Source organism: Somniosus microcephalus, chromosome 12 (genome assembly GCF_052327205.1).
Source record: "Somniosus microcephalus isolate GS21.2 chromosome 12, FLI_Smic_1.0, whole genome shotgun sequence".
Lineage (NCBI taxonomy): Eukaryota > Metazoa > Chordata > Chondrichthyes > Squaliformes > Somniosidae > Somniosus > Somniosus microcephalus.
The window spans coordinates 107,943,200-107,969,895 of record NC_140998.1 but is presented as its reverse complement, the minus strand read 5'-3'; the positions used below and the strand labels follow the sequence as shown (position 1 = coordinate 107,969,895).

At 44.1% G+C, this 26,696-nt stretch overlaps 2 protein-coding genes across 4 annotated transcripts in view; one reads left to right on the top strand and one right to left on the bottom strand.

Annotated features, from left to right (window-relative positions):
• Positions 1-26,696, bottom strand: part of heatr5a (HEAT repeat containing 5a) — a 122,931-nt gene that overhangs the window by 86,270 nt on the left and 9,965 nt on the right. For 2 of the 3 annotated variants that reach the window (XM_086003399.1, XM_086003400.1), the window contains exons 2-11: positions 25,657-25,870; positions 21,916-22,127; positions 20,914-21,022; positions 20,460-20,609; positions 11,416-11,587; positions 9,688-9,845; positions 5,802-6,051; positions 4,754-4,909; positions 1,425-1,675; positions 1,012-1,123 (exon numbers count right to left, since the gene is read on the bottom strand). In XM_086003399.1, coding sequence (XP_085859525.1) covers positions 1,012-1,123; positions 1,425-1,675; positions 4,754-4,909; positions 5,802-6,051; positions 9,688-9,845; positions 11,416-11,587; positions 20,460-20,609; positions 20,914-21,022; positions 21,916-22,127; positions 25,657-25,782 — 1,696 coding nt within the window. In that variant the 5' untranslated portion in view covers positions 25,783-25,870. Of the gene's footprint in view, positions 1-1,011; positions 1,124-1,424; positions 1,676-4,753; positions 4,910-5,801; positions 6,052-9,687; positions 9,846-11,415; positions 11,588-20,459; positions 20,610-20,913; positions 21,023-21,915; positions 22,128-25,656; positions 25,871-26,696 lie in introns of those variants that run through there. The other variant, XM_086003401.1, reaches the window with a different exon arrangement.
• On the top strand, positions 13,256-18,700 carry LOC147109454 (uncharacterized). The gene is made up of 2 exons (XM_086004141.1): positions 13,256-14,073; positions 18,689-18,700. Exons 1-2 carry the CDS (start codon positions 13,477-13,479, stop codon positions 18,698-18,700), a joined length of 609 nt encoding a protein of 202 aa, XP_085860267.1. The 5' UTR covers positions 13,256-13,476.

Sequence of the window (26,696 nt, the reverse complement as noted above, 5' to 3'; positions counted from 1 at the left end):
GTGAGAACAGGAATGATGAGCAAGTGGGACTTTGTGAAAGATAGCATATGGGCAGCTATGTTTCAGACAGGTTTCTGCAGGGTGTTGGACAAGCAGTCTGATATTAAGGAGGTAGTTATGGAATTGAAAAAGAGGTGGTGGCGAGGTAGTGCTGGATGTCATCAGCATAGATATGGAAGTTAATCCAGTGTAACAAAATATTTACAGCACAGAAACAGGCCATTCAGCCCAATAGATCCATGCTGCTGTTTATGCTCCACACGAGCCTCCTCCCACACTTCTTCATCTAACCCCAGCAACATATCCTTCTGTTCCTTTCTCCCCCTCTGCATGCCGGCAGATGATGTTGATGAGGAAGAAAAGGGGCACAAGGACAGATCCACGGGTGACTCCAGTAGAGAGTGTGTACAGGGGTGGGAAAATAAGCCATTACTGGAGATACATTGGCTGTGTTTGGATAAGACTGGAACCACACAAAGGCAGTTCTTCAGAGCTGGATAATGGAGTGGTGAAGAAGGAAGATGGCGTGCTCTATTATATCAAATGTTGCATCGAGATGGATAATGCATCACAGTCGCAGAACATGGTTCATGACTTTGGCCAAAGCTGTTTCGGTAGGTAAGGAGGGTGGAAGCTGGACTGTAAGGATTTGAAAATGGTATTTTGTGAAGAGCACTGAGCTGCAAAGTAACAACATGACTTGAGAAAAGAAAGTGAGTTTAGAGATGGGGTGGTAGTTTGAGGGGACAGATGGGTCGAAAGTTGTTTTTTTTCGATGAGGGGGTATTGATGTCCCTTCACCAGGTTTTTTAAATATCAATTGTGGTCTAACAGACCTAGCTATCTTGAAAATAATTAAGTGCACAACATGCAAAATTTCCAAAATGCCTGTAGTCTCAATTAAATAAATGCCAATAATCCCTCATCATCTTCCTCTTGTGAGCAGACTGACAGTTCCAATTTAGAAATTAAATTTCATGTCTGCCCATTGATATTGATGAACAATCTTACCTAGTGTCATAAGTGCAGAAAACAGAAGCCATCCAGCCTGGGTGCGCTGCACTGAGAGGCGACTATTTTGAATTGCTGTACGTAAAAAATCCTCTGCTTGGGTCATAATTAACTGGAACAGATTCATTTAAAAAATGTCTTAAATATACATTAACCATGTACAGGAATAAAATCAACTTGTTAAAACAGTGCAGTATCGGTAATGATTTAAGACAATTGTGGGAAAATGGCTTTAATGACTAAAGATTTGGCACTGAAAAACAAAACAGCATTAAAATGCAGCTCAATAGGCCTTTAAGGAAAGCAGCATCTCTTTCTGACCCAACAGTTCTTAATTACAGTTTATTTCATTTCAACTGTTTCTGAATCTTCAAAATTTTTCTTGTACAAATAAATGTTTGCAAAATCATCACCTTTCCTTTCCCATGAGGAATACCCAGTGGACAGTACTGCACTGCTCCCAACAGTGCTGCTATTGCAAAACTGTAACCAGTCACTGCTTCAGGGGAAGATCTGAGAGCACTCAGACGTTCAGTGCAATGATCCAGAAGAGGAGAAACCTCGGACGGAAAGGCCACTGCAAAACAACGTAAACACCAAGCTGCAGCTAATCGAGCTGAAACACTGGGATGGAGCAGCACTGAAATGGCTTTGTCCAGCACACCTGACAAGAGAAGGAGATTATGTTTAGATTGACAATGCACAAATTAAGAGTTTCCATCTGCATTTACAAACAATAAATCCTCTTAGAAACAACAACTTCAACAATTCTGCCTATAAGCTGGCTACCAGTTAGTTTGTTCTATACCCTTACTGACAAATTATTTACATACTACCAACACAAAGGCAAGTGCAGATGAGGAAGACCAATCAGCCAATTGAGCACATCCTTTCATAGAAATTGATGGTCATCCACTCCACCCCACCCACAACATCTAATTGTACCTTGAATGATACCGGAGTTTTTACCTCCACCATCTTCCCCAGAAGACCACTGCAGGTATTGAGCATTCAGCCTTTCACCATTTTGTACCAATGTCCGCTTGTCCCACCGTAACCCACAAGATTTGTAACCCATGAGTAGATTGAGCTTGCAATTCACAACCAAAGCAAGCACCAACTGGGACATACAGAATAATTAGGTTCTCTGCATTTTATTCACATCATTTTGATATTTTTAAATGGTGCACTGCATACTTTGTGGTTTATTTCCAATGCATCTGGAGATAGTGAGTGAAAATTTGGTGGCAGAATCACTTTTTAAAATATAGATGATACTCATTCCTCTTAAGCGGCTACCTACAGTTGACCTGATCATGGACTTCTTTCAATTACAATTTAAACTGGATGCAAGGAGACACATGAAAAGCATGGAACTATTCTCCTTCTAACTTTGATTTCCTTCAGGCACATTCCACAATAGCACAACAGAAATAAACTCAGTAGCAGAAAGTAAAAACTGAAACTGCATTCCCATGACACTGACCATTGTTTTTATAATTGTAAACAAAAATTAGTTCAAGTAATTGTAATATGAATATAATATGCGATGAGATAAGGAGGATCTATACAAGTAATAATATACTGACAATGAGTGACTTGAACCAATCAATACCAGCTGGGAATAAATACTTTAATGGCAACAAAATCAAATATTAAACGTAGTGCAAGACAGCCTCTTGACATTGTTTTATTGATCCTGCTCAGGGGATCTCGTATGTAGATCTAGTTCCTGCAAGTATTCAGGATGGCATCCATAATATAAAAGTCGTGGAATCTCAAGCGATGAGTGACCACATGATTACATTTGAGATCTCAATCAGCACCAACAAGGGCCAGGATCAAAATTTGGGCTATTAGTAAAACAAAAAACTTCAATTTAATGAGAATCAAACTAAACGAAATTAAATGGGATGCTGAGGAAAAAAAACTTTTAAGCAACAAAAAAATCTGCCAGACTGTTTGTTGCTCATGGTTCCACCATCAGGAACAGGGGTTTTCAGGCCAAAGGCTCACCGTATTGAGGAGCAGGACGAGAGGAGTTGCTGGCCCAGAGTGCTCCTCAAATTAAATTGTGGATCAGAGCCAAAGCATTTAAAAAGTAAGCTTGGGAGGTAGGAAAGTGGGGGGCTTGGAGCACCTAAGCAGGAAGAAAAGGATGGGAAAAGTGGGTAAAATGTCTAAAGTGGAAGGTGAACAGAATGGGAATAGAGTAACTATCAATACCTCAAACGTGGGCTGAAATTTGCCCCCAAACAATCTGATGGGCCATGACCAATCAGTAATGGTGGGGACTCATCACAAAGCTAGTGCTACTACAGAATTTGAACAGAAGTCCAAGAGCACACTTCAAGGCTGTAATATAATTGATGGATTTGAACAATAAAACTACAGGAGCAAATAGGGTCCAGACATTTTTTTTGCTGTGATACAGACTTTTTAGGTAAATATTTGTACTCAGCAAGGTGAGTAATATCAGCGCTGGGAATTGTATGGTTTTTCACTTTGACACACACTGTCCTAATGATACACCTCAGCGGCAAGTTAACAGCATGCTGTTCAACACCAGTGCTGTACCTGCCCTGGGAGTTTGATGGGACAGTGTTTTTTTTAATTCATTGATGGGATGTGGGCGTCGCTGGCTAGGCCTGCATTTAGTGCCCATCCCTAATTGCCCTTGAGAAGATGGTGGTGAGCCGCCGCCTTGAACCGCTGCAGTCCATATGGTGTAGGTACACCCACAATGCTGTTAGGAAGGGAGTTCCAGGATTTTGGCCCAGCGACAGTGAAGGAACGGCGATACAGGTCCAAGTCAGGATGTTATGTGGCTTGGAGGGGAACTTGTAGGTGGTGATGTTCCCATGCGTCTGCTGCCCTTGTCCTTCTAAGTGGTAGAGGTCGCGGGTTTGGAAGGTGCTGTTGAAGGAGCTTTGGCGAGTTGCTGCAGTGCATCTTGTAGATGGTACACACTGCAGCCACAGTGCGCCGGTGGTGGAGGGAGTGAATGTTGAAGGTGGTGGATGGAGTGCCAATCAAGCGGGCTGCTTTATCCTGAATGGTGTCGAGCTTCTTGAGTGTTGTTGGAGCTGCACTCATCCAGGCAAGTGGAGAGTATTCCATCACACTCCTGACTTGTGCCTTGTAGATGGTGGAAAGGCTTTGGGGAGTCAGGAGGTGAGACACTCGCCGCAGAATTCCCAGCCTCTGGCCTGCTCTTGTAGCCACAGTATTTATATGGCTGGTCCAGTTCAGTTTCTGATCAATGGTAACCCCCAGGATGTTGATAGTGGGGGATTCAGCGATGGTAATGCCATTGAATGTCAAGGGGAGATGGTTAGAGTCTCACTTGTTGGAGATGGTCATTGCCTGGCACTTGTGTGGTGCGAATGTTGAAGGTGGTGGATGGAGTGCCAATCAAGAGGGAGCTTTATTCTGTATCAACCCATGCTGTACCTGCTGTTTGATTTTTTACTTCTTTCTACATGGCAGAGAGATCAAGAATCCATCATATGGGAAGTGACAAATATAAATCCATACGCTAGGATTCCTTAGCCCAGTGTTGGCAGCATTTTGCAAGAGCATATCATTTTCACATTCTCCAACGTAAAAAATTAAAGCATTTCAAAAACATCAATATTCAGATGAAAATGCTGGCGAACAGCAGCTTCAGCTAGGATTAGATTTGCTAACACATCATCAAGAGCAGCTATACATCTTCATAATGAAATTCTTGTCACATTACCTATGGTGGAATCCTGAAGCAGAGGGGCAGCAGTTGAACCAAGGCCTTGTATTAGACTGCCCAACTCTTGTAGGGCACAGACAAGCACATGCTGACTGGCAGACACATCCATTGTACCCACCTTCGTCTCCATGTTACTGTCACTCATTGCAGCATCTGACAATAAAGATAAATTTAAATCAAACTGTTGCAGAAACACAACTGTTGCATTCACAATTGAAATGTGGTAATGTATCTGTATTATTTAATTATTACTAAAGAGATGAGCCCAACAGTTCAAGCCAACCAGAGGATTGAAAATCTGAACCTCAACATTGGCTCACAATTGTAATTCATTGACCCGATTGCCCAATGTCTAATCTTTCATACCTGACTGAAGCACCTTGAAGTAGCACCATCAAAGTTAGCACTGGTAGTTTTGACAGAAAGCCAAACTATTACACTTTACTGAACGACAAAATATAGCAAGACGGACCCAATTAGAGGAAATAAATCTTACAAGATATAATAATATAAGAGAAACCTGGATATTCAAACATTTGTGGCATATATATGTTAATAAAAGCGAGGCATAGATTTTACAGCTAAATTCTATATAATGCCCAGTGTAAAAATAAAAGCAACGTAGGCCTGCGATAAAGATAAATCAGTGAAAATCAGTCATTTGTAAGTTCAATACCTAATGCAGACCAATTCTGAATTGTATTGTAACAAGATACATTCCTGTAAGAATGTCATGGCTCAGTATGTAAAAATTTTACTCATAAGATGGGATCTTTTTTAATGTCTAATTTGCCAAATGCATTTCATTATCCATATACATTTCTTTATCAAGAGCTGCATATGAAGCATGAAACAAACATTAAATGAGAGGCAGTCACTATGTAGAGCTGGAGTAGCAATAACTGAAATCACGATAAATGTATTCCACTGAACATGCAAGGATGCAACTATATAGTCCACAATCCACATGTAAAAATACATCTTTGACATACAGGCATTTCTTGTTTCACATGAAGGTTAGCCTCGATCGGTTTTAGTTTCATACCTACAGCTTTGTTCTGTTTACCCACGGCCTGACAGATCTCTTTTGCTGCTGCAATTTGAGCTTTCTCTCCAAGCAGACTTCCTACTGTGGCTCGAAGGATAAATGAAATACAACGGCGACAGCAAATGGCATCTATTTGTGTCTGAGTAGCTTTTGGATGGGATACCAACTCCAAAATATGTGCAAGTAGGGTAGCAAAATTCTGTTCCAACCACTGACCACCCAGTGTAGAAACAAAAGCAACATAAGCCTAAAAAAGATGAGTGAAAATTATGATGGTTTCTAACAAAAACTATTTTAGAGTAACATTACACAACGCATTTAATTACTTCTTTCCATCACCAAAATAGGATGTGATCTTAAAGTCATTAGATACAACGCAAGACCACTAAAATATGTAACCTGCAACTCAGTTAATCATAGAATCAGAGATCACAGAACTTTATGGTACAGAAGGATGCCATTCAATTCACCTTGTCTGTGCCGGCTGGAAAAGAGCTATCCAGCCTAATCCCACTTGCCAGCTCCTGGTCTACAGCCTTGTAGGTTACAGCACTTCAAGTGCATATCCAAGTACTGTACTTTTTTAAATGTGATGAGGGTTTCTGCCTCTACCACCCTTTCAGGCAGAGAGTTCCAGATCCCCACCACCCTCTGGGTGAAAAAGGTTCTCTTCAAATCACCTCTAATCCTTCTACCCATTACTTTAAATCTATGCCCCCTGGTTATTGACCTCTCAGCTAGGGCAACTAAATCCTTCCTATCCACTCTATCTAGGCCCCTCATAATTTTATACACCTCAATCAAGTCTCCCCTCGGCCTCCTCTGCTTCAAAGAAACAACCCCAGTCTACCCAATCTTTCTTCAGCTAAAATTCTCCAGTTCTGGCAACATCCTCGTAAATCTCCTCTGTACCCTCTCCAGTGCAACCACATCTTTCCTGTAATATGGTGACCAGAACTGTATGCAGTACTCTAGCTGTGGCCTAACTAGTGTTTTATATAGTTCTAGCATACCCTTTCTGCTCTTATATTCTATGCCTTGGCTAATAAAGGAAAGTATCCCGTATGCCTTCTTAACCACCTTTTTTTTATTCGTTCATGGGATGTGGGCATCACTGGCAAGGCCAGCATTTATTGCCCATCCCTAATTGCCCTCGAGAAGGTGGTGGTGAGCCGCCTTCGTGAACCGCTGCAGTCTATGTGGTGAAGGTACTCCCACAGTGCTATTAGGGAGTTCCAGGATTTTAACCCAGCAACGATGTCCTGCTACCTTCAGGGATCTGTGGACATGCACTCCAAGGTCCCTCTGTTGCTCTACACTTCTCAGTATCCTACCATTTATTGCATATTCCCTTGCCATGTTAGCCTTCCCCAAATGCATTACCTCACACTTCTCTGGATTGAATTCCATTTGCCACTTAACCACCCACTTGACCAGTCCATTGATATCTTCCTGCAGTCTACGGCTTTCTTCCTCACTATCAATTACACGGCCAATTTTTGTATCATCAAACTTCTTAATCATGCCCCCTACATTGAAGTCTAAATCATTGATGTATACCACAAAAAGCAAGGGACCTAGTACTGAGCCCTGTGGAACTCCACTGGCAACAGCTTTCCAGTCACAAAAACATCCATCAACCATTACCCTTTGCTTCCTGCCACTGAGCCAATTTTGCATCCAACTTGCCACTTTCCCTCGGATCCCGTGAGCTTTTACTTTTCTGACCAGTCTGCCATGTGGGACCTTGTCAAATACAGTACTTGCTAAAATCCATGTAGACTACATCAAACGCACTACCCTCATCAACCCTCCGAGTTACCTCCTTAAAAAATTCAATCAAGTTAGTCAGACACGACCTTCCTTTAACAAATCTGTGCTAACTGTCCTTGATTAATCCGTGCCTTTCTAAATGACGATTAATACTGTCCCTCAGAATTTTTTCCAACAATTTGCCCGAGGTTAGGCTGACTGGCCTGTAATTACTCGGTTTATCCCTTTCTCCCTTTTTAAACAATGGAATGACGTCAGCAGTTCTCCAGCACCACACCTGTAGCCAGAGAGGATTGTAAAATGATGGTCAGAGTCTCCACTATTTCCTCCCTTGCTTCTCTCAACAGCCTGCGATACATTTCATCCGGGCCTGGCAATTTATCTACTTTCAAAGATGCTAAACCCTTTAATACTTCCTCTCTCACTATGTTTATCACATCTAATATTTCATAATCCTCCTCAACTACAATGTCTGCATTGTCCCTCGCTTTTGTGAAGACAGACGCAAAGTATTCATTAAGAACCATACCCACAAACTTCTACACACAAACTTCCTTTTTGGTCTTTAGTTATCCTCTTGCCCTTTATGTATTTATAAAACATCTTTGGGTTTTCCTTGATTTTACTTGCTAATATTTTTTCATGCCTTCTCTTTACTTTCCTAATTTCCTTTTCAATTTCACCCCTGCACTTTCTATACTCCTCTAGGCTTTCTGCAGTATTTAGCTCTCTGTATCTGACATAAGCTTCCCTTTTTTGCCCTCTCCTACCCTGTATGCCCCTTGACATCCAGGGGGCTCTAGATTTGTTAGTCCCATCCTTTCTCTTTGTGGGAACATATTTGCTCTGAACTCTCACCATCTCCTCTTTGAATGCCTCCCTCTGCTCTGACACCTTCAAGTAGCTGTTTCCAGTCCACTTCCGCTAAATCACATCTCAGCTTAGTAAAATTGGCCTTTCCCCAATCAAGAACTTTTACTCCTGATCTATCGTAGTCCTTTTCCATAACTACGCTAAATCTAACTGAACTATGATCACTACCACCAAAATGCTCTCCCACTGATACCCCTTCAACCTGCCCAGCTTCATTCCCTAAAATTAAGTCTGGAACTTCCCCCTCTCTTGTTGGGCTTGCTGCGCACCGGCTAAAAAGTTCTCCTGAATGCATTTTAAGAATTCCATGCCCTCTGTACCTTTTACACTAATTCTATCCCAGTTAATACTAGGGTAGTTGAAATCCCCTGCTATTACAGCCCTATTGCTTTTGCACTTCTCAGAAATGTGCCTACATATTTGCTCTTCTATCTCCCCCTGACTATTTGGGGGTCTATAGTATACCCCCAGCAGTGTAATTGCCCCATTTTTGTTTTTCAGTTAAACCCATATGGCCTCATTTGATGATCCTTCTAACATATCATCCCTACTCACAGCTGTAAATGTTTCTTTAACCAATATTTTAACTCCCCCCTCCTTTTTTATCCCCCTCTCTATCTCATCTGAAAACCCTTTAATCAGAAATGTTGAGCTGCCATTCCTGCCTTTCTTTCAGCCATGTTTCAGTCATCACTTACTGAAAATTCAACTCTAAACCAATCGCAAGGTCAAAAATTAATTCCCCAGGGCTTTCTTTAATCTTTCTTAGGATTAACCAGTTGTCAAGTGGTACAGCACACATTTCACCCTAAAGTGAGGAAAGATCATCATAAGACGGTTGGTCCACAGCGCATGCTGAAGGAGGATGGCCGTGAGCAAGCAGCAAAAAAGAGAATAAACATTCCAGGCTTAAGACAAAAATAATTTTTTTTTTTTTTTTTTTTTTTTTTTAAAAAAAAGTATCATTCCAATATTTAGAAGTACAGTACTCCAGAGTTCTCTATATATTTATCAAGCCCCAACCTCATTTGTTCCTTGATAAATAAGGTAAAAGTGCAGTTGAAAGATCATTGCAACGAATGGTACCTTCACCACACTGACTGCAGTGGTTCAAGAAGGCGGTTCACAACCACCTTCTCAAGGGCAATTAGGGATGGGCAATAAATGCTGGCCTTGCCAGCGACACCAAAATCCCATAAACAAATAAAAAAGGCAAAACTCAAATTTTATTTCCAACCTGAGTTACTCCAATCCTAACATCCCGGTTCACAGAGCTGCCTCCTTTCAGAATCTCTCCACTGACACGCAAGAACCCACTGCCTCCTCGCAGGAAACCAGAAGCCAGCAAGTCCATTGCTTCCTCCAGCGAGGTTTTACGAACAACCTGCCTTGCACCTGAGAGAAATAAGAAGAATTAATGTCAATTAAAAAGCACTGAACTCGTGTGCTACAGTGGCTTACAACAGAGGTTTTTCCTATATATCTTCTAGCTTATCAACTAATCTTCTTATAGGGAAGATTGAATCTATGATATTAAAATATAGAGACTCAATGCAGGCACTACATGTTGGTCAATACTAAGACACTGGAATTCAAATCCTAGTTTCATGTAACCCAAGAAAAATTGAGAAGCTCGTTAGTTGAGCACCAGACTCAGGCCCAGAAAGTCCTGGGCTTGAATCCCTGCAGCGTTCACTGAATCTTTAATTCATATGAAGTGGCTGAAATGAATGGCATGCGTGAGAAAACAACGAACAAGAGACTACTCGCACACACGCATGTTTTTTCTAGAGAGTAAATATCCAATCCAAGCTGGATTGTGTACACAATACCAAGTAGAGGACAAGTGCTCACCAGGAGGGAAGGATGACTGGGATTCTCCTTAATTTATATTGTGCACTTAATGTAGAAAAATGTCCCACGGTACTCCAAAGGAAGCATATCGAGACAAAAATGAAGGCAGAGCCAAATAAAGAAATATTGGGGGGCCCCGCGGGGGTGTTGACCAAAAGCTTGCTCGAAGAGGTGGCTTTTAAGGAGGGTATCAAAGGAGTAGAGGGAGTGAAGAGGTGGAGGGCCTTAGGGAAGGAATTCCCGAGCGTGTGGCTTAGACAGCTGAAGGCACTGCCGCCAATGGGGTACGAACAAGAGGCCAGGGTTGGAGGAATGGAGAGTTCTGGAGGGTTTGTAGGGCTGGAGAAGGTTGCAGAGATAGAGAGCAGCAAGGCCATGAAGGGATTTAAACACGAGAATGATAATATTAAATAGGCATTGAGGGACCGGGAGACAGCGAGGACAAGAACGATATGAGTGGGACTTGGTGTGGGATAGGGCACAAGGAGCAGAGTTTGGATGAGCTGAATGTTACTGGCCAGGAGAGCACTGGAATAGTCAAGTCCAACAGTGGCAATGGCATGGATGTGCTGAGTTTGGGGTGGGGGTGAGCAATGTTATGTCGGTGGAAGGCAGGCGATTACAATTAGAGAACAGTGCTGACAGTAGCTCCAAGGAGGCCTAGAACATGTTATGATACAGAGTGCAAGCAGCACCATCCAGAAGGCCTGGCTGGGACAAATAAGGTTTAAATTGTATGAAATGTTTAACATTTCTACAAAATTCAAAACCTCATTTTAACATGTTGCTGAGTTAAACACCCACTTTAAAATTAGACATAGCTTGTTAAAAAAAGAGACATAAGCAGGCAGTGATACACACAATCTGACTGAAGCTGAACAGTTGGATTAACCCATTTTTAAAAAGCATTTTACCTGGATTACTTCAGGCTCACTAAAATCACTGTGGGCATAACATCAATAGTCAATTTTACCAGATACAGCCATCTAGAAATAAACGTTAAATCTATTATCTTGTTAGTTACTTTGACGTTGAAATCGTACTTCAGAATCCAAATTGGTTCAAATACAATTATTACAAAAAATTCCATCTGCCCAAATATAGCACCTACCTGGGCCCTGCTTAGGCACCACAGCTGTAGCCAGAATAGCACCCAGCAATTTCGAAACAGATACACGTACATCATAATTAGAACCTTCAAACGCTTTAAAGCAAAGTGTAGCAACATTCTCGAGTTCGGTGGTCCACATAAACACAGCTTCATTTTGAAGTTCCAAAAGACACTAAAAAACAAAAATATTACGATACTGTGAGAATTCACATTGTGGCAATCATTGTAATGAGTCAACTGGGAGCACCACTGCAACACTATACACAAATTCTACTGAAACTATTCTGGTAAACCTTTCAATGTTAATGCATAACTTCACCATATCTTAAAACAAGATGTTAAACATTTTGAAACATCTGTCCTTTTTAAAAATTAACTGTTCAAGAATTATTTTTTACAAAGCAACAATCACACAAGATCAGTTAAGACACTATATGCAGCTCAGGAACTCATCCTCTCGGGCACAAAATATGCATGTCTGAGTGGGAAAGGTGGGTGGTGGCGGGGGAATAAACAACAAGGAGACAGTATGGTGAAAAGCACAGATGAAGCATGACCTAACATCCTCAAAAAAATTGTGATCAGTGCACATTTATCAGCACCTTTTCAGTCACCATTCATTACCATGTTTTATGATTTTAAATTGCCATGGTGTAAAAAAAAGCATAAATTAGATTCTAGCACATCTTCTGGTGAAAGGCTACAGAAGCAGCATTGGCAGAGGCCCAGAAGCAGGTCATTGGCCCGTCCTTTGCCCAATGAGGAGAGGTCAATGTGAAATTAGGCTACGAGATAAAAATACATAGAAATACTTGAGGTTACAACACAGAAACAGGTCATTCTGCCAAATCAGTCTGTGTCAATGTTGGCCTTCCACAAGAGCCAATAGTTATAATCATATTTATCCACCCTGTTCCCATATCCCTGCAACCCCTTTTGCTTCATCCATTTATCCAATCTAATCTTGAATATTGACATAGTTTCTATCTCAACCACTAACCCTAGAATTGAATTTCACAGCCTCACAACTCATTATAGAATCATAGAAAGTTACAGCACAGAAGGAGGCCATTTTGGCCCATTGTGTCTGCGCAGGCCAACAAAGAGCTATCCAGCCTAATCCCACTTGCAGCTCTAGGTCCGTAGCCCTGCAGGTTACAGCATCCCAAGTGCACATCCAAGTACTTTTTAAATGTGGTTAGGGTTTCTGCCTCTACCACCCTATCAGACAGTGAATCCCAGACCCCCACAACCCTCTGGGTGAAGAAATTTCCTCTCAAATCCCCTCTAAACCTTCCACCAATTACTTTAAATCTATGCCCCCTGGTTTTTGACCCTTCAGCTGAGGGAAATAGGTCCTTTCTACCCACTTTATCTATGCCCCTCATAATTTTATACACCTCAATAAGGTCTCCCCTCAGCCTCCTCTGTTCCAAGGAAAACAGACCCAGCCTATCCAGTCTTTCCTCATAGCTAAGATTCTCTACTCCCGGCAACATCCTTGTAAATCTCCTCTGTACCCTCTCTAGTGCAATCACATCTTCCCTGTAATGTGGTGACCAGAACTGCACACAGTACTCTAGCTGAGGCCTAACTAGTGTTTTATACAGTTGAAGCATAACCTCCCTGCTCTTGTATTCTATGCCACGGCTAATAAAGGCAAGCATTTCGTATGCCTTCTTAACCACCTTATCTACCTGGCCTGCTACCTTCAGGGATCTGTGGACATACACTCCAAGGTCCCTTTGTTCCTCTACACTACTCAGTGTCCTAACATTTAATGTGTATTCCCTTTCCTTGTTAGCACTCCCTGTGGTAAACCACTAATCTGCCTGTACAGAACATGTCTGGGCATGCCTCAGCTGGCTCCGCCCCTGGCTCCACCCCTAAGCCCAGGTATAAAGGTGATTGACCTCCAGTCCCCCTGGCTTTAAGGATCGGTCTACCAGCAGAGGCATGCTCGTATTCTTTTGTTAATAAAAGCCTACTTGTTATAAGTTTAACTCTTAGTCTTCTGGAGTTATTGATGGCGCATCAATTTTATTAACAAAAGGTTTTGAAATGGAGCAAATCCTGAAACCGGAACGCCTGGAACTGGACCCTCAAACGGCGGATGCATCAAATAACTTCGAGCACTGGCTGAGCTGCTTCGAAGCATTCCTGCAGGCCTCCAGCACTACCGTCAGGACCGAAGCCGACAAACTGCTAGTACTGAACTCACGGGTGAGCCACCAAGTATATTCGATTATCCGAGATGCTGTGTCCTACACGGCCGCTATCACGATACTAAAAGAACAATATACTAAGCCAGTCAACGAGGTCTACGCTAGACACCTCCTGGCTACCCGCAAACAGCGACCCGGGGAATCGGGTGACGAATACCTACGGGCACTGAGAGTCCTTGGCCGGGACTGCAAGTGCAAATCGGTGACGGCCGCGGAAAATACTGATGACCTAATCAGAGACGCCTACGTCGCCGGCATCAGGTCCAGCTACACTCGACAGAGACTGCTAGAGCAAAGTGGGCTCAACCTGCAGAAGGCTGTGGCCCTTGCTAACTCGCTGGACATGGCCCTCCGAAACATGGATGCCTACCCCACCGACCATACGGCCCTCCCCGCCCCATGGATGTCGCGGGGGCCGCCATCTTGGGACACGGTAAGGCCACAGGCCTGCGCCACGCCACCACCGCCACGGCCCACCTGCAGCCCAACTACAGCTGCGATGTCCAGAGGCTCAAAGTGCTATTTCTGTGGCCAGGCCAAGCACCCCAGATAACACTGCCCGGCGAAGGACGCGATCTGCTCCAAATGCGGAAAGAAGGGGCACTATGCCAAAGTGTGCAGGGCGAAACCGACCAACTCCAGCAGCGCCGCGTGTGAGCCGTGCAGGTCGCCATCTTGGACACCACCAGCCGCGTGTGAGCCGTGCGGGCCGCCATTTTGGACATCACCAGCCGCGTGTGAGCGGTGCGGGCCGCCATCTTGGACGTCACTTTGGGACCAGGCCCGACTCCCCCACTGCCTCGCGCGAGTACAACAGCGACCCACCGACCTCAACGATGGCCTCCATCATCCTGGACCAATCCAGGCCTCACCAACTGGCCAGGTCCACGATGGACATCAAGGTAAACGGTCACGCAACAAACTGTCTATTTGACTGCGGGAGCACGGAGAGCTTTATCCACCCCGACACGGTGCGACGCTACTCCCTATCAGTCACGCCCACGCGCCACCGGGTCTCTATGGCCTCCAAGTCCCATACGGCGGACGTCGGCGGCTACTGTGTAGCGACCCTGACAGTAATGGGCACAGAGTACAAAGACTTCAAACTCCTTGTCCTGCCACAGCTCTGCGCTGCTGTGCTACTGGGACTGGATTTCCAGTGCCACCTAGAGAGTGTCACGATGGCGTACGGCGGGCCCCTGCCCCCACTTACAGTCTGCAGCCGGCAAAATTTAAAACAACCGCCGCGCACAATATGCAGCCTATCCACCCTGAAAGTCAGCCCCCCCCCGTTGTTTGCTAATCTCGCCCACGACTGCAAGCCCATCGCAACAAAAAGCAGGCGGTACAGTGCTGGGGATAGAAGCTTCATTAAAATAGAAGTAGAGAGACTCCTGTGGGAGGGGATTATCGAGGGCAGCACCAGCCCATGGCAAGGTGGTCGTGAAGACCGGCGAGAAACAGCGCCTGGTCATTGACTACAGTCAAACAATCAATAGGTATACCCAATTAGACGCATACCCCCTTCCCCCCATATCTGATGTGGTCAATCAGATTGCACAGTACCGGGTATTCTCTACCATTGACCTGAAGTCGGCATACCACCAACTCCCTATCAGGCCTGAAGACCGCCAGTATACTGCCTTCGAGGCAAACGGCCGCCTCTACCACTTCCTCAGAGTCCCCTTCGGCGTCACCAACGGGGTCTCAGTCTTCCAAAGGGAGATGGACCGGATGGTTGACCAGAACGCGCTGCAGGCCACTTTTCCCTACCTGGACAATGTCACCATCTGCGGCCATGACTAGCAGGGCCATGACGCCAATCTAGAAAAATTCCTCCGAACAGCCCAGCGCTTAAATTTGACACACAACAAAGAAAAGTGTATGTTTCGCACCACCCGCCTCGCTATCCTTGGCTGTGTAGTGGAAAACAGAGTCATCGGCCCCGACCCCGACCGAATGCGCCCCCTTCTGGAACTACCCCTGCCTCACTGCCTCAAAGCCCTGAAGAGATGTCTGGGGTTTTTCTCTTATTACGTGGACAAAGCCCGGCCCCTTATCAAGTCAACCTCCTTCCCCCTGGCGGCAGAGGCCCGTGCAGCCTTCACCCGCATAAAAGAGGACATTGCAAAGGCTACAATGCACGCCATGGACAAGTCGATCCCTTTCCAAGTGGAGAGCGATGCGTCTGACTTCGCCCTGGCCGCAACCCTTAACCAGGCGGGGAGACCCGTGGCCTTCTTTTCACGAACCCTCCAGGGCCCCGAAATTAGACACTCCTCAGTCGAAAAGGAGGCCCAGGCTATAGTGGAGGCTGTACGGCATTGGAGGCATTACCTGGCCGGTAAATGCTTCACCCTGCTCACTGACCAACGATCAGTAGCATTTATGTTCAATAACAAGCAGAGGGGCAAAATCAAAAACGACAAGATATTGCGGTGGAGGATCGAATTATCCACCTACAATTATGATATCTTATACCGGCCCGGGAAACTTAATGAGCCCCCGGACGCCCTATCCCGTGGAACATGTGCCAACGCACAGGTCGATAGGCTACGGGCCCTCCACAACGATCTCTGCCACCCGGGGGTCACCAGGTTTTTCCACTTCATTAAGGCCCGCAACCTGCCTTACTCCATCGAGGAGGTCAGGACCATGACCAGGAACTGCCAAGTCTGTGCCGAATGCAAACCGCACTTTTATAGGCCAGACAGGGCGCACCTGATAAAAGCCACCCGCCCCTTCGAGCGCCTAAGCGTAGATTTTAAAGGGCCCCTCCCCTCCTCTGACCGCAACACGTACTTCCTCAACATCATTGACGAGTACTCCAGTTTCCCGTTCGCTATCCCCTGCCCGGACATGACCAGCGCCACAGTCATCAAATGTCTCAATGACCTCTTCGCCATATTCGGTTTTCCCAGCTACATCCATAGTGACAGGGGCTCGTCGTTCACGAGCGACGAGCTGCGCCAGTACCTGCTCGAAAAAGGGATAGCCACGAGCAGGACCACCAGCTACAACCCCCGGGGTAACGGACAAGTAGAAAGGGAGAACGCGACAGTGTGGAAAACCGCCATGCTAGCCTTGAAGTCCAGAGGCCTCCCAACCTCCCGCTGGCAAGAAGTCCTCCCCGATGCGCTTCACGCCATACGGTCACTACTCTGTACCGCCACGAATGCCACCCCTCACGAGAAAATGTTCGTCTTCCCTAGGAAATCCACCTCAGGGACATCGCTACCGCCATGGCTGACGTCTCCAGGGCCAGTCTTGCTCAGGAAGCACGTGAGGAGCCATAAAACAGACCCCCTGGTCGAAAGGGTCCACCTCCTCCACGCCAACCCACAATATGCATACGTGGCGTATCCTGACGGGCGGGAGGACGCGGTCTCCATACGAGACCTCGCACCCTCAGGTGCGACCAAAAACACCATTACCCACGACACACCCCTAGAAGGGAATCCACATCTAACCCAAGTAGACGGCACGCCAGGGCCCTGTGACCCACCCTTATACACCCACCGACCCCGCACCCACGAAGACGACACGCCGGTGCTCCGGCCCACGCGGGAAACGGCCGCGTGAAAAGAACCGCCGCAGCCGGCACCACGACGATCACTACGGTAGACAAGACCCCTGGAGAGACTTGCCTATACGAACTTCTGAGACACTTCACCCCGCCGGACTCATTTTAAACAAGGGGTGAATGTGGTAAACCACTAATCTGCCTGTACAGAACATGTCTGGGCATGCCTCAGCTGGCTCCGCCCCTGGCTCCACCCCTAAGCCCAGGTATAAAGGTGATTGACCTCCAGTCCCCCTGGCTTTAAGGATCGGTCTACCAGCAGAGGCAAGCTCGTATTCGTTTGTTAATAAAAGCCTACTTGTTATAAGTTTAACTCTTAGTCTTCTGGAGTTATTGATGGCGCATCACTCCCCAAATGCATTACCTCACAATTCTCCGGATTGAATTCCATTTGCCACTGTTCTGCTCACCTGACCAATTTATTGATATCTTCCTGCAGTCTACAGCTTCCTTCTTCAGTATCAACCACACTGCCGATTTTAGTATCATCTGCAAACTTCTTAATAATACCCCCTATATTCAAGTCTAGATCGTTGAAATATACCACAAAAAGGGACCTAGTACCCACTACATCAAACGCACTACCCTCATCTACCCTCGTTACCTCCTCAAAAAATTTAACCAAGTTTGTCAGACACGACCTTCCCTTAACAAATCCGTGCTGACTATCCTTGATTAATCCATGTCTTTCTAAATGAAGATTTATCCTGTCCTTCAGGCTTCCTTCCAATAATTTTCCCACCACTGAGGTTAGGCTGACTGGTCTGTAATTACTCAGTCTATCCTTTTCTCCCTTTTTAAACAAGAATACCACATTAGCAGTCCTCCAGCACCATACCTGAAGCCAGAGAGGATTGAAAAATGATGGTCAGGGCCTCTGCTATTTCCTCTTTTGCTTCACAGCCTGGGATACATTTCATCCGGGCCTGGGGATTTATCCACTTTTAAAGCTGCTAAACCCCTAAATACTTCCTCTCTCACTATGTTTATTTAATCTAATATTTCACACTCCTCCCCCCCCCCCCCGATAGCAATGTCTGCGTCGCCCCTCTCCTTTGTGAAAACAGACGCAAAGTATTCATTAAGAACCCTACCGACGTCTCCCACCTCCACACACAGATTACCCTCATGATCCCTAATAGGCCCTACCCTTTCTTTAGTTATCCTCTTACTCGTAATATATTTATAAAACATCTTTGGGTTTTCCTTGATTTTACTTGCCAAGAACTTTTCATGCTCTCAGAATAAGTTTCTGATGCCCTGTTATAAATCTCTTACATTTAATCTTATATCTGTGATCCCTTGTACTTGACCCCCTCAACTATTGTATAGTCTTCTTCAATCAACTCTGTCCCATCCTTTCATAATTTAAAACACTATCATATTGCCCCATTATCTGCACTGTTCCAACAAAAAAAGATGTAGTTTTCAAGCACTTCTTCAAATTTGTATTTCCTCATACTAGATGGCATCCTAATGAATCTGCTTTATACCCTCTCTAAAGCATCACCATGCTTCATATAGTGTGGAGCCCAATAATCCACACAGTACTTTAAGGTCTTGCTGAGGTCTTGTACAGGCTGGTCATTACCGCTTGGATTTTATATTCTATACATAGAAACATAGAGATAGGAACAGGAGTAGGCCATTCGGCCCTTCGAGCCTGCTCCGCCATTCAATGAGATCATGGCTGATCTTCGTCTGAGATCATAGCTGATCTTACCAGTTCAGTACCCCGTCCCCGCCTTTTCTCCGTAACCCTTAATCCCCTTAGCCTTCAGAAATATATCCAATTCTCTCTTGAAAATATTTATTGAATTAGCCTTCACAGCCCTCTGTGGCAGGGAATTCCACAGGCTCACCACTCTTTGAGTGAAGAAATTCTTCCTCATCTCTGTTTTAAATGATTTGCCCGCTATTTTTAGACTGTGGCCCCTGGTTCTGTGCTCCCCGGCCATTGGAAACATTCTCTCTGAATTCAGCCTGTCCAGGCCTGCCATAATTTTATATGTTTCGATGAGATCCCCTCTCAATCTTCTAAACTCCAGTGAGTACAAGCCCAAACTATTTAATCTCTCTTCGTAGGTCATTCCCGCCATTCCAGGTATCAGCCTGGTGAATCGCCGTTGCACTCTTTCCATGGCAAGAACATCCTTCCGCAGATGGGGCGACCAAAACTGTACACAATACTCCAGATGCGGTCTCACCAGCACCTTGTACAGCTGTAGTAAGGTATCCCTATTCCTATACTCGAACCCCCTTGATATGAAGGCCAACATACCATTTGCCCTCTTAATCGCCTGTTGCACCTGCATGCTCTCCTTCAGTGACTGGTGCACAAGAACACCCAGGTCCCTCTGCACTTCCCCATCTCCCAATCTATTGCCATTTAGATAATAATCTACCCTCCTGTTTTTACCCCCAAAGTGGATAACCTCGCATTTATCCACATTATAGTGCATCTGCCACGTATCCGCCCATTCCCCCAACCTGTCCAAATCGCACTGTAGCCTCCTGACATCCTCATCAGAGCCCACCCCTCCTCCTAGTTTAGTGTCGTCAGCGAATTTGGAAATATTGCATCCAATTCCCTGATCCAGATCATTTATATATATTGTGAACAGCTGGGGTCCCAGGACAGATCCTTGCGGCACCCCGCTGGTCACTGCCTGCCACTCCGAAAACGAGCCGTTTATTCCAACTCTCTGTTTTCTATCCGCCAGCCAGTTCTCTATCCACGTTAATACTTTGCCCCCAATCCCATGAGCCTTAATTTTGCATGATAATCTTTTGTGTGGAACCTTATCGAAGGCTTTCTGGAAGTCAAGGTACACCACATCCACTGGCTCTCCCCCCATCTATTTTACCAGTTACTTCCTCAAAAAATTCCAGCAGATTAGTCAAACACGATTTACCCTTTGTAAATCCATGTTGACTCTGTCCGATCCTTTCCCCATTTGTCAAGTGCTCCGCTATTTTATCCTTAATAATGGACTCTAGCATTTTGCCCCCTATACCTCATGATAAAATCCAGAATTGCATGAGCTTTTTGTGAATAGAAAAACTGAATTGTCTATGTGTCAAGATGTCTCCTCGAAGTGTTTATGTTATGTATAGGACAGAAAGGGAAGTGAAAAATGGACTATTGCTAACTGTTTTAACCATAGTATGGCCTCATTATTCAGTTCAAATGTAGCCGACAGTAAATAAACTCTAAAAACTGAAGAAATGTATACCTTTGCTGCAGCACAGCGAACAGCCATTGATCGATCTGTCAAGCACGAGCGGGCAGCTTTGTAGATATCTCTGTGACATGGCGCAGCGGTAGCTCCTTGCCCTGAAAGCACCTTCTGCAAACTCAGCATAATCTCATAGCGCCCTTGGGACTAGGTGACAAATCATGCCAGAGACTGATGTTAAAGATTCATTCGTGTCAGCATGACACTATTATACAGCCTCAATAGCTACAAAACAGTAAGTGTGCCAACTTGTATTGAGGCTTAGCACTCTCCTGGAACATTTAGCACATTAATCAATATCAGAAACGTGTAATTATCTGTGTAGAAAGGATTGGCTATATATCAAAACAAGTGAAATTATTTTTTTTTTACCCAGCGCTACCCATATTTACTTTGAAATAGATTCTCTAGACTGTTTTAGAAGAGGTCTTGATCTGAAGCCTCTTCTTACCTCAGCACTTTTCATAGCTTTCAGCAAGTTCCCCACAGTATCCGTGTACGTATTCCCCAACATTCTCCCCAGTTGTTCATACAAGGCCCCCAAACAAGCAACTGCAGCCCTGAAAAACAAGACCAACACACTGAATGAACTGCACTGATTAAACATAAATAATCTATTTGAAAGAAAATTGCTTGTACTGATCTGAAAAAAAACAAGCTTGAAGACAGAAAATGATCTTGATCACACCCTTTTTACTGTAGAAATAACTGGCCTGGTTCCACAAACAAAGAAAATGGTAAATAAGATGCAAAATCAAAAGCTAAAATTATTACCTAGACGATCTGAGCTAGCAAAATACCTCAGGAGGATGGAGGGTCATTGCGTAAATTTCTGTAGTAAGCACAATACATTAGTGGATCATTTAGAGTTTAGATAATTATTATGCAGAAGCTGTAAGAAAGCACAAAGCAAAGCAAATTCTTCCCAGGGAACGGTATTCTACTGGATTGTTTAAAGGAAGATATCAAAGTGGAACTGTGCATTAGAGTCCCAGTATACAATGCCATGGACCAGTGGGATGCAGATCCCATTTCCCCCAAGTTTTTGATTTCAGTTGTGCTGCTGTACAAGGTGTCAAGTGGAGGCCTGGCATTTCCCTACAGGGGCATGGAAAACAACACAGATGAGGCGTGTCCACTCGTGTATACCTGCTTGCAAGTTAGTTTTAGTAATGGCCTGGGTAGCATCTACCCTCTCAGAAATGGAAAGTAGAGAGTCAAAGAAGGGAAAGCAAGAATCTTTGTAAGATTCAGAATTATGTGACAATAGAATACAATACATTTCCTCTTTAAAGCAACAAAGTTTTATTTTTGGGTCATTTAACACAGAGTGGTTTGTCCACTCCAGTTTTCATTAACGTTACTGCATGAGCTCTGCTCTGTAATACAACAGCAGTACTCAAGTTTGTGGTATTGCCATAATCTTTATATTTTCTGGAAAAATAACACTTACAGTTTGGTAGGTAGGTAACTTGGCGAGTCATCCTTACTCCTAATGATGTCATTGCACTTGTCAATAGTTTGATACACAGAGAATGTGTCACCCACGCAATACAGTAAGGCCAGGTTCTTGGCAATTAGCTTGCGGGCAGGCGGACCTGGTGAGCTCTCCAACAAGGCTGTCAGCTGTTCCACCAGCTTCTTCTGTTTCTCTTTAATATCAGCCTGCCAAGAAAAGGTTCTCAGTAGCAAAGTGCTCTATAATAACTGTGACCAGAAAGACAGACAGACTTTTATTTATATAGCACTTTATAAGTGCTTCACTTAAAATGAATTACTTTGAAGTGCAGTGTTGTTATGCAATCAAACCAGACAGTCAATGTGCACATAGAAAGATTCCACAATCAGCAATGAAATGGATGACCAGTGAATGAGGGAGGAATGCTGGCCAGAATACCAGGAGATACTCCATTCTTCAATTCTGCCATGGGATCTTCAATGTCGACCTGAGCCACCAGAATAGGCAGAGGGAGCCTCAGTTTAATGTTTCATTCAAAACACAGCAGCTCCAATGTGCTCAAGTCCTTACCTCTGCTCATCTCTGCTGGAAGGTTACTTCCCTTTAAAAACACACTTCCTCAGCCCCATCCTCCCCAATCAAAAATGGGGGGTGGGGGAGGAGGACAGCTCTCCACAGCGGTTATCCATGATCTTCCTTAGTTACCCCAAGTCTCATGCTTCAATTGCATGAAAAATGATTGTTCCCAAGCCATCTTTATTTCCTCTTATTTTAAAGAATGCAGATGCACTCTAATGTGGATAAATGTGAGGTTATCCACTTTGGTGGCAAAAACAGGAAGGCAGATTATTATCTGAACGGCAATAGATTGGGAAAAGGTGAAGTGCAACGAGACCTGGGTGTCCTTGTGCACCAGTCGCTGAAGGTAAGCATGCAGGTGCAGCAGGCGGTTAAGAAGGCAAATGGTATGTTGGCCTTCGTAGCGAGAGGGTTTGAGTACAGGAGCAAGGATGTTTTGCTGCAGTTGTACAGGGCCTCGGTGAGACCACATCTTGAGTATTGTGTGCAGTTTTGGTCGCCTTATCTGAGGAAGGATGTTCTTGCCATGGAAGTTCAGCAAAGATTCACCAGACTGATACCTGGGATGGCAGGAATGACGCATGAGGAGAGATTGTGTCGATTGGGCTTATACTCGCTGGAGTTTAGAAGAATGAGAGGGGATCTCATTGAAACTTATAAAATTCTGACAGGACTGGACAGACTAGATGCAGGAAGGGTGTTCCTGATGGCGGGGAGTCCGGAACCAGGGGTCATAGTCTAAGGATAAGGGGTAGGCCATTTAAGACAGAAATGAGGAGGAATTTCTTCACCCAGAGAGAGTGGTGAACCTGTGGAATTCTCTACCACAGAAGGCAGTAGAGGCCAATACATTAAATATATTCAAGAAGGAGTTGGATATATTTCTTAAGGCTAAAGGGATCAAGTGGTATGGGGAGAAAGCAGGGACCGGGTACTGAATTTGGATGATCAGCCATGATCGCATTGAATGGCGGAGCAGGCTCGAGGGGTCGAATGGCCTAATCCTGCTCCTATCTTCTATGTTTCTGATACATACGGGTTAAAAAGCAGCTCCCAGGGAAAGCTTCGGTGGACAGGTTGGTCAAAAAAGTGAGATGTGAATTGGGGTTTCTTAGTTTGAAAATCTTAAGCTCTCTGAAGCATTGGATGGCACAGTGCATTATACCACCACTTGAACCTTGATTCAAATTCAGCACCTTATTAACAAAAAGTGGTAAAACTTTTGAAAAACCTCCATATTCTGAAACTTATTGAGAAAAGCACAAAAATATCTGACTTAAAAAAAATTCCATAACCTGACATCATGTCATTCAGATCTCCAAATCTGAACCTTGGTATTTCATTACCATTTTAAACACGGCCTTCAACGAGAGTTTTCATAAAACCTAGTATGTCAGGCACTCCTCAAATGGGTTCTGCAGGTACATTGACACAGTTTTGGTGGAATTCTATTCTTAATTTATCAATCTGAGCACTATGACTTCCACTGCAATCACAAATATACTGTGCATTGAAAAGGAAATGTACACGTTCAGGTATGTCTTAAGTACATACCAAAAATAATTAGCATTTGTGGGTCAGGTGTTTTAATTATCTACATTTAAGGGTTTATACTGTCGACTGAGATAAGTGATTTGCAGAAATACTTGTAATCACCAACACCTCTATCAAACATCACTACCAACAGCCAAGCAACTTAATGAGATTCCTATACCATAGGCATGGTTGGAAAGCAAAGTAGTAGCTGAATGATTCACATCCTGGACGTGCAGAAGATGGTAACAGTTGTTCTACATTAACAGAAACAAAATAGTATCACTACATTTGGGCAGGACTGCACCATACTGTCTTTGCATTAACAAAATTCTGCATTTGCTCACAGTTCTCCACCTAATTAGTTCATGATCTCATTTGTGCCAGTCACACTGGGCTGGTCTTGTGTACCTCCCATAAATTAAATCAACAGCAACAAAGTCTTGCGAGTAGATTCTCTGCTCACTTATCAGTACGAGGTGACCTAATAAAGAAAGTCACTTGTAACCGTCACACCTCTGAACTGTCACCTTAGTTTAATTAATAGAACCTGAAAGTTGTGCGTTCAATCTCCAGTATAGACTTGTGTAACTTATCTAGACAACAGTACAGAGGAATGTTGCATTATCAGAGGGGCTTGGGCATCATTTTCGGCCACAAGTTAAGTTTGAAAACCTACATCTTCTCCATCACAAGACCGCTTATTTCCATCTTAGCAACACTGCCTGCCTCCATCCCACCTCAGTCCCTCCACCACCAAAACCCTTACCCAGGCTTTTGGCACCTCCAGACTAGATTATTCCAATACTCTTCTTGCTGGCCTTCCTTTAGCCACACTTTATAAACTCCAAATTTATTCAAAATGCAGCTGCCTGTATCCTGTACAGCACAGCCCTCCTCATCTAACATTCTTGTCCTCAATGACCTACTGGCTCTAAGTTTTCAAACACAAAGTTTAGAATCTTTGTCTTCAACTCCCTCCATGGTCTTGTTCAACCCTACCTCTACAACCTTCTCCAGACTTACTTTCCTTGCAACACCCTCTGGCCTGCTGTGCAGCCCTCCCGTCATTCACCCCACCACTGTGACAGAGTCTTCAGTCAACCTCTCTACCTAAATATCTCCACCTCTCTACTTCTCTGTTCTCCTTCAAAAGCATTTCAAAAGCCATCTTTACAAACAATCACCCACTCTAAATGATCTCTCATGGCTTGGAGTATCATACCTCCTAAGGGCACTACATAAATGCAGGTTGTCATCACCAACTTCCTGATGAGATGTTAAGCTGTGGCCCTACCTGCCTGCTCAGGTGGGTGCAAGAAGTCCAATGACACTATTTGACGAGCGGAAGTTCTCCCAGTGCCCTGGCCAACATTAAACCAGTAAAACCAGACTATTCAGTTATTTACCTAATCGTTGTTTGAGGCTCCTGCTTTGCCTATGCAAGAGGCTGCACTTCAAATTGGTTATTATGCCTTTTGGGATATTCTGACATCAAAAGTGTTATATAAATGCAAATTCTCTTTCTTTCTTCTACGAAAGCAATTTTACATATACTCAGACTGAAGAACACTGCATAACAAAGACATTTTTGCAGCTTTAAAAAATTGCGTAACATTTTACCTTACTGGCAGCCACCAAAAGTTTCTGCAAGAATCGAAGCCATTCAAAAACAAACTCTGGTTTCTTTGATTCACTCAATTGACTATAAAGCTCCTCATTGAACAGCAGGCCATGTGCTTGCTCCATGCCTCTGCCAGACTTTTCTTCCAATAGTCACTGAAACTTCACAAATGACAGTAAACGAGAACCGAAAGTCCTGGCATTCTTTCAGTTCCTGCAACACAAAAATAAGAAAACCATTAACAGTCTGGGCCCATCACATTAACTGGTTCAACAATAAATCAATGCAAAACCATTTTGCCACAAATGAAATTATTTTTCATTTCAAGGTTAATCAAACAATGTTAGAAGAAAACTGTAAAGAATTTACATTTATTATATAAAGAACAGTCCTCTAATATTGAGCCCTCATAGGAACAGGAGTAGGCCATTTAGCCCCTTGTTCCACCATTCAATGAGATCACGGCTGTGACCTAACTCCATATACCCGCCTATGCCCCATATCCCTTAATACCTTTGGTTAACAAAAATCCATCAGTCTCAGATTTAAAATTAACAATTGATCTAGCATCAATTGTCGTTTGCAGAAAGAGTTCTAAACTTCTACCACCCTTTGTGTGTAGGAGTGTTTCCTAATTTCACTCCTGAAAGGCCTGGCTCTAATTTTTAGACTATGCCCCCTAGTCCTAGACTCCCCAAACAGTGGAAATAATTTCTCTCTATCTACCCTATCTGTCCCCTTAATATCTTGATAACTTCAATCAAATCGCCCTTTAACCTTCTAAATTCCAAGGAATACAACCCTAATTTGTGTAATCTCTCCTCGTAATTTAACCCTTGAAATCCGGGTATCATTCTGGTTAATCTACGCTGCACTTCCTCCAAGGCCAACATAGCCTTCCTAAGGTGTGGTGCCCAGAACCCTCAGCAAGAATTCATGTTTCTTGTTTCATCTGCACAGTAGAATCAAATTCAAATTGCAAATTATTTTCTCCCAGTTATTTTAAAATGATGGGAACACTTCTGTGCCAATTTATCAA

Excerpts from the sequence above, each read along its gene's own strand:
- LOC147109454 (XM_086004141.1), top strand. The coding sequence starts at position 13,477 with ATGGAGCAAATCCTGAAACCGGAACGCCTGGAACTGGACCCTCAAACG.